This window comes from Aspergillus pseudotamarii (assembly GCF_009193445.1).
Source record: "Aspergillus pseudotamarii strain CBS 117625 unplaced genomic scaffold BDV38scaffold_48, whole genome shotgun sequence".
NCBI classification, from domain to species: domain Eukaryota; kingdom Fungi; phylum Ascomycota; class Eurotiomycetes; order Eurotiales; family Aspergillaceae; genus Aspergillus; species Aspergillus pseudotamarii.
In genome coordinates, this window is record NW_022475062.1 from 267812 (window position 1) to 275592 (window position 7781).

General features: G+C 49.3%; 3 protein-coding genes across 3 annotated transcripts; 2 read left to right on the top strand and 1 right to left on the bottom strand.

Annotated features, from left to right (window-relative positions):
- Positions 1-521: 521 nt before the first annotated feature.
- Positions 522-3369, top strand: BDV38DRAFT_273207 (putative C6 transcription factor; the record flags this gene model as incomplete). Its single annotated transcript, XM_032057638.1, has 6 exons — positions 522-531; positions 1137-1258; positions 1411-2001; positions 2068-2219; positions 2521-2880; positions 2946-3369. The coding sequence occupies 6 exons, from the start codon at positions 522-524 to the stop codon at positions 3367-3369; spliced, it is 1659 nt and encodes a 552-aa protein (XP_031911066.1).
- Positions 3370-4798: 1429 nt separating this feature from the next.
- On the top strand, positions 4799-6760 carry BDV38DRAFT_146547 (putative eukaryotic translation initiation factor 3 subunit EifCl). The gene is made up of 2 exons (XM_032051539.1): positions 4799-5231; positions 5367-6760. Exons 1-2 carry the CDS (start codon positions 4923-4925, stop codon positions 6486-6488), a joined length of 1431 nt encoding a protein of 476 aa, XP_031911067.1. The 5' UTR covers positions 4799-4922; the 3' UTR covers positions 6489-6760.
- A 443-nt stretch (positions 6761-7203) lies between these two features.
- BDV38DRAFT_285389 (HesB/IscA family protein) lies at positions 7204-7624 on the bottom strand (the record flags this gene model as incomplete). The annotated part of the gene is made up of 2 exons (XM_032060479.1): positions 7204-7575; positions 7604-7624. The coding sequence occupies 2 exons, from the start codon at positions 7622-7624 to the stop codon at positions 7204-7206; spliced, it is 393 nt and encodes a 130-aa protein (XP_031911068.1).
- Positions 7625-7781: the final 157 nt, after the last annotated feature.

A 7781-nucleotide genomic window follows, 5' to 3' on the forward strand; every position in this document is an offset into this window, starting at 1 on the left:
ATGTACGCTCCATTCCCGGATACGCGTGTCCCCAATAGAGGCGAGCCAGCGGGAGATCCAAAATAGCGTTAAGATACTCCGTACGTATGTTCAAAAATGCAAGAGGCCAAACAAGTTATCCGTCCCTAGTCATCATGTCAAAATTACATCGGTTTGGCACACCGATGCACTGAATTGACGCCACTCGAATAGAGTGTATCCATCTCCCGGGTACCTCTTTTGTGATTCTGGGGACGCAGTGAGGGATTCCTGATGTCAAAGCCAAGAACGAAGGAAGACCGGTTGACAAGTACCCACTTAATGCCCCCCTATCCAATAGACCAGGCATAGGACTTAATGCCCCAACGGGCTTCATGTGCATCGGTGGAAGCCGTGGCCCGGAACATCCTATAGAGTGCATAGGCAGAGAGAGATGTTGGTTGGAATATGTTGATCAGGAACCTCAAGTTACGAGTCAGCCTGAGCCCACAGGAACCAATTTTCATATCTGCGTGCATCCAAGCGCCATTCAGCTTGGTACCATGGGTCTTAGTCACAGTTCCAGACTGCCTGACAACAGCTGTATCGAGACTCTTGCGCAACTTTTTAATAGTAAGGAAAGGGGCCTGTTTCACACACCACCATTTTTAAATCAATCGTCTCGTGCTTTAGAGGGGGCTTTTTTCCTGGTCCCCACTTCCCCTGCAGAGGGACACCTTGGGCCATTTGCAATTGGAGTTTCCTATTGTAATATGCACCTGGAAACCTACCCGTCAAATCTGATTCCTTAGGTACGGGAGACGCAGCCTCATAGCAATCACCGACCGCTAAAGATATCACAACCGCCGTAACAAGACATGGCTGCTATGCGAAGCGCCCAAAAATCTCATCGACATCTCGGAAGGCGTTGAACCACTGTGAAAGGAGCTAGAGGCTAGAGGTGGTGGGGTCTTCTTCAAGCCATAACAACTTTGATGTTGCCCAACTCTGCGAACATTACTGCCGGATGAAAAATCTAAAAATAAGACTGCCGTCCGTTTCAATTTTTCGATATCCCTTTGGCTGGACACACCGCAGTTTAGGCAGACTGGATTTGATACATTAGCCATGATCTTCTCCTCCTAGGAGAGCAAATATGCAGCTTAAGATGACTTCAGAGGACCATCTTCCAGCGCTCGCTCCAGGGCCTCGCGGCCCCGTCAACAAACAACCATTCACTCTCATGAAACCGAGGAAAAATTCCACGGCCTGCCTGCCGTGTAAGCAAGCGAAACGGAAGGTAAGACGATATTTAAACTCCGCCCCTGCATTCAAGAAAGAGGAGAGTACCACAGGCCAGCCGATTTATGGGGGGGAATTACTATTCTTCACTTCTGTTCGTCCCCCTCCCCCCGATAGACATCCCACTGACGTATCTTCTCCACATGGCAGTGCACCGGACGCCCCGCACCTTGTAAAGCTTGTCAGAACACAGACGCTGAATGCGTTTTCGATGAGACGCTCGACCTCAGGCGTAAGGTCGCTGCTAGACGTACTCTCGGGGAGTTAGAATACTATCGAGGCTTGTTGTATTCCTTATTAGAGTCACTTCGCTCCTCAGATGAAGACAAGGTCAACCATATCTTGGAGACTATACGCGGCAGCGCTCTACTATCCAATGTTGCCAACGTTGTGGATGCACCAGCCGACTTGGGTGATGCGAGTTCCGATAACGCAAAACCCCTAGGAAACGCAGATGACGCCATAGCTCAACAGGAACGTTTGGCCGCTGATGCTCACTCTCGAATAACCCTAGAGAAACTTTGCGATATCCCCATATTCCAAGTGCCGGTGAAGCCTTGGACGGCCGTTACCGACGACGATCATCTCGTTTCGCATTTGATCTCCTTGTACTTCACATGGGATCATCCATTGTCGCAAATCATTGACCAGAGAGTGTTTTTGAGACATATGAGGGAGAGCAATAAGAATACTGAATTCTGCACCCCCTTCCTTGTAAATAGTATTTTAGCAGTTGCAAGTGTATGTATGGTGCTTTTGCATGTTCTCTTGCCGACTTGATAAGCAGTCTATTCTAACTTTGATAAGACATATTCTGATTTTCCTGAAGTTTTTGCTATTCCTGGAGATGTGGCCTCTAAAGGTGCACATTTCTTTAATGAGGCAGAACTCTTATGGAAAGCGGAAGAAGGCCGTACATCGTTGACCAACATCCAGGCTCTTGCCCTGATGAGCCATGTGTATGTGACCCTCGTTGTTCAATGTCACTCATATGCTGTCGCGGCCAAACTGACAATTTGCAGGCTGAAATTGAAGGGAAAGCTCGACATTAGCTGGCTGCTGTTAAGGCAAGCCGTGCAGCTTGGACAAGATTTCGGGTTCTTTCAGGCCCCGCGGACAGGCCACCACAGGTGGAGAGACACGTCAGTTGATATGCGATCTGCTGGAGCTGTTGCTGCTTGGGGACTTTATATTCTGAACTCGTATAGTTTTCAGACGACCCGAGCATATTCTTTTAAGTTCGCTGACCATTCTCTTCAGACAAATGTCCATGGAATGTCGGAAACCCGTGAACCTAAAACCCCCAATATTCGAGCCTCCTGTGAGAGATAATATCAATGACGACATTGTATGGATCCCATATCCTCGTTCCAACCATATTGAATACGAAAAGAAGCCTGCCTTACTCCGTGAGATAATGATTCAAACGGTAGGCTTCGCGGAACTGGTCGTCAGCATGCAAGACTTGCTTTTTGATGAAGCATTCGATATGAATATTGGCGACCTATGTAGGGCAGTAAGCGCCCTGTATACTCGACTAGAAACGTGGCTGAGAGACCTGCCCGGTGTACTGAAAATTGACAAGGCGGCTTTACAAGTTCCGCAAGTATTGAGTTTGCAGTAAGAGCAAAGTGTCCATCTGGCAAACCGATTGCTGAATATTGACTGTAATTTTGTAGTATCAGATACCACCATGCCATCATCCAGGTCTTCGATTCCTTAGTGAACCACGAAGACTTCGCCCCCATGTCGCTTCCGGATGTTAACCAGGCTCGACTCATCCGACTTCGGTCAGCGAAGCAGATTGCTGACTATCTCCTCCTATACCATGAAGCCTATGGGCTTAGGCATGCCCCCAGCCAAATGCTGGAGCCTGCCAATGCAAGCACCCGTATCTTACTCACTGCTTTGGACAACTGCGAATATGATTTCAAAGAGGAATTTGTTGAATTGTGTCGGTTTCTAGTAGCCTTCAGCAAGAGATTCCCCCTCGCTAGAGATATGCTCGCGAATATAGAATTCACAGCCGAGTCCATGGGTATCAAACTGCCCCCCGAAGCCGGTACAGTGTTCGACCACAGAAATTTGGAATCATCCCAGTGGCTATAGCCCGGATTTCACGGTATGTATATCAACTCCAAAGCATGGCAATCAGTCAGCGGTTTACTTAGCGACGGTGTACAGAATGTGGGATTGTCTCTTGCGACAGCAAGGGAAAGCGTAAAGCATGAGGGAACGGCGAAGAGAGCTAATATGTCTATCGAACAAGGCGCGTATGTCTATTGCAGAGACATCTTGTGTGAATTAGCACTCCATTCCGATCTCCTGATACGAAACGTGATGCTCGGTGATTCTCCATTATAGTTGACCACCTGGAAGTGGTGGCAACTGTCTGTCTGTTTGAGGGAGATGGGAGATCAGGCAGTAAGGGAACATGATTCTTTCTTAAGATGGGAAAACTGTCGGCGGGCTTCTCTTTGGTGTACTTCTTTTGATGCTGTGTGCACTGCTGAAACTGAAATCCAAAGCGTTTGGATGAAGAGAAGAGACGGACACGAAGAGAGGGACAAGTGAGGAGAGGAGAGTCTGTCACGGGTCTATAAGACCATATGGACAAGATCTCGGCTGGATAAGATTTCCGGTACCACACCATTGGACAACTATGCCCCCATACTTTTATCCACGATCTCCAATACGGAGGGCAGCCCTTGTTGTCTTTTTTGTAGGTGAGGACCGGCAAATCTGACTAGGTGCTTGCTAATTGACCTTAGTGTTAAACCGACGATCCTCTAGCCTAACCCTTAACCCATACCATCTCCAGTCGCAGGCGGACTAGCATGCAACTCCATATTTCCTTTCTTACGACATTGCAACAATCCTATCGGGCGGTCCACAGCGTGTTTGTTGTCGGTACGTTGACACTTCTAGGCCCGCACAAAGGTCGAAACCAGGCTACCCAGTAGTATTTTATAAGCACTTAGTTGCCTCCTTACAGCCCCGAGTTTTGTCATCCTTTCCAAGGTATCATCCACCGGTTCTCATGTGGAAGACAAGCTGTTGGCTACGGGTTTTACGACACATCGGCAAAAGTCCAGGCTCGCGTTGGGGTTTATCTACTTCATTATCTGGGACAGAACTGGGTTCCTATGGAAATCCCTAAGATATTTTGCAGAATAACCTAAGATTAATTCAATATTATCCTAATTAGTCCTCCAAAAGGTAAAAAGAGATAGAGAGTCCTTTGAAATAACTAGAGGCTGTCAGAGTATGACGGGAGAGTTGATACGAACAATTTGTAGGTCTTTTTTACCCTAATTTCTTTTTAGTCTATCCATAAATCCAAGAGAATATTGTGAACCTTGAATGTTTGCCAGTTGCGGTTTCAGACCTTTTTCAGTTTCTATATTTTGCTTGTTTGTTCCCCTAAATTAACGAGTAATTCATAGCTGACTCATCAGCTCCGTTATGCGCAGATAAGATAAGCACAAACCGGGGCCAAGCGAAAACCCTCAAAATTCAACTGCCGCCGAAACAATCGAAATCCCACACGCCGACGCCGAGCAGTTACCGCCAGACGACGTGCCCTCTCCCTCTCGCCCTACCCTCAGTCGACCGTTTGTTGGATCATCCCCGTTCCCTCCGCAGACTTTTTACCTGTCAACATGTCGTACGAAGAGCGCGCCAATGCGCACCCTAACCTGGGCGACGAGTCCGATGTTGAGGAGGAAGCGCTCGTCAACGATTACCGCGAGCAAGTCAACTTCGACGATAGCATGAGCGAACTGGATCGGACTACATCCCTTGGAGCTGGCTCTCAGACGCAAGATCTCCAGGCACAGCTCGCCGCTGCCGCGACCCCGCTTGAATACCAGGCCACACTGGAGACCAAGTTTGCAAGCTATGACAACTACTGCAGCCTTTTCCACTACATCCTCAACTCGGATGGCCCTGTTGAACTCGAGGTCCCTTCTGTATGTACTCGCTCGCCAGCTGACATCCTTGGGGGTTACATGTGCTCTGCTCTCTGCATATCCCGTGCCCCCACTCAATGTGTGCGCCAAGCCCGTTGTTATACAGTGTGCTAACGAATCTCTTCCTTTGCACAGTACTACTGGGCTTGGGATGTGATCGATGAATTCATCTACCAGTTCGAATCGTTCTGCCGTTACCGCAACCGCGTCGCTCGTAGCGGCTCCAACGAGGAAGAGGCCCAGCTTCTGCGTGAGAACCCGAACACATGGGGCTGCTACTCCGTGCTCAATGTTCTTTACTCGCTTATCCAGAGGTCCCAGATCAATGAGCAATTGGCTGCTATCAAGCGTGGAGAGGACCCCATGGCGTTCGCCGGAGAGTATGGCTCTCGCCCTCTGTACAAGATGCTCGGATACTTTTCGATCATCGGACTGCTGCGTGTCCACTGCTTGCTAGGTGACTTCAGCCTTGCCCTCAAGACGCTTGACGACATCGAAATGAACAAGAAAGCTATGTTCGCCCGTGTTATGGCGGCTCACTTCACCACCTACTACTATGTGGGCTTCTCCTACATGATGATGCGCCGTTACGGTGACGCCATCCGCATGTTCAGCCACATCCTAGTCTACGTCTCCCGGACCAAGAACTTCCAGAAGGGTGGCAACAGCTACGACGCTATCGCCAAGAAGAACGACCAGATGTATGCTCTCATTGCCATCTGCGTTGCCCTCCACCCCACCCGTCTCGACGACACCATCCACTCCGCTCTCCGCGAGAAGTACGGCGAGCAGCTCCACCGTCTCCAGCACGGTGGCCCCGAGGCCCTCCCTCTGTTCGAGGAGCTCTTCCGTTCCGCTTGCCCCAAGTTCATCAGCCCCACTCCCCCTGACTTCGAGAACCCATCTGTCAACGTCGACCCCGTCGATCACCACACGGCTATCTTCATGGATGAGGTCAAGAACACGCTGTACAACCCTACCATCCGTTCTTACCTGAAGCTGTACACCACGATGGACCTGCAGAAGCTGGCCGGCTTCCTGGAAGTCGAGCCCGAGAAGCTCCGCTCCTGGCTGTTGGTGAACAAGCAGCGCAGCCGTCAGGTCCGCTGGGTTGAGGGCGGTCTGCTGGAGGGTGAGCCCGTCGCCGCCAACGACCTGGACTATGCTCTGGAGAATGACCTCATCCACGTTAGCGAGACCAAGGCCGGCCGTCGCCTGGTGGACTGGTACCTTCGGAACCTCGCCCGCGTCTACTAAATTGTCTGATCCCTTGTCAAGGAAGCAGGCGACAACGCACTCAAATATTGAGATACGTGCTATGTTCCTGACTGCGCACATATAGAGGTACCCCTCGATAACACAGGGCTCCTCCGACCAAACCGCAGATAGGAGAGAAAAAACAGAGAGGCAGAACCCGGAGAAGTAGGCGTGAAAAGTGAAACGGTGTGTGAAGAAGTGCGGTGGGGAAGTTAAATCCATCCCATAATCACACCTCTCAGTCCCCAGCAATATCATGAATTATCTTTTGTTTCCCTTGTTTTCCCCTTTCCCTTTCATTTTATTTTTTCTTTCGTTGTCCATGTTTTCATCAGGGTTGCAACCTTGGACTCTACTCTGATTACCGGGTTTGGGGTGGTTACAAAAGTCTCGAGGCTTGTTTTGGGGCGTATTCGATGCTTAACTATACTTGGTTTGCTTACTATTCATGTTCGACATGTTTGATCTGTGCATAACATAACATGCACAACAACACGCTAAATAGCAGAGGACAAATGTGGTAGGAATTCGCATGATGAAATAGATGATGACATTTTTCCAATTCACTCTAAACCTCGCCAACACCATTAAAAGAAGAAGAAAGAGTAGGGAAGATAAGCAGAAGGGAGAGAGGGGGTATAGTAAAAATTACTCTATCACCAGATGCAAAAGTATAATATACAAATACAAGATGCCTTCGCCCCCCCCCCTCCTTTTAATCAGTCACATCAAAGCTAGTTCCACAGCCGCAGTTACTCGTCGCCCGGGGATTATCGACGATCTTGAACTGGCTGCCGATCAACTCCATAGTGTAGTCTACTGTACTTCCGTACAGGAGCTCCAAAGAAGGCTCGTCCATGACTACCTTAGCCTGACCGGCGGGCTCAGATGATCCTTCCTCGGGGGAGTATTCTGCCTCAAAGATGGTGTCTTCCTCGGGGTCGATCTTCGAAGCGGCCTCCAGGGACATCATATACTGGAACCCGTGGCATCCTCCGCTGGTAACTGTGATGCGGAGATGGTGGTATGGGTTCTCTTCTTTGAGGACAGATGGAGACGATGTTGGATCGGTGACTTCGCGTAGACGCTGGGGAAATCAATTAGTACCCATATACACTATTATGAACAATCCTCATGGACAATTCAAAATGCCAAAGGAAAAGGAGAGAGAGATGAAAAAAAAAAAAAAACCAAGGGGGAAAAAAAACATACAACAGGAGGGATTCGCTGGTGGTCACCCACCCAACTACTAACCTCCCGGCGTGTGGCTTAAGTACGGCTGAGCGGACGGGA

What these genes read in the sequence shown, in the direction of transcription:
- BDV38DRAFT_146547 (XM_032051539.1), top strand. Translation starts at nt 4,923, where the DNA reads ATGTCGTACGAAGAGCGCGCCAATGCGCACCCTAACCTGGGCGACGAG. An exon ending in TTGAACTCGAGGTCCCTTCT is followed by an intron (nt 5,232 to 5,366) that starts GTATGTACTCGC and finishes TCCTTTGCACAG; the next exon opens with TACTACTGGGCTTGGGATGT.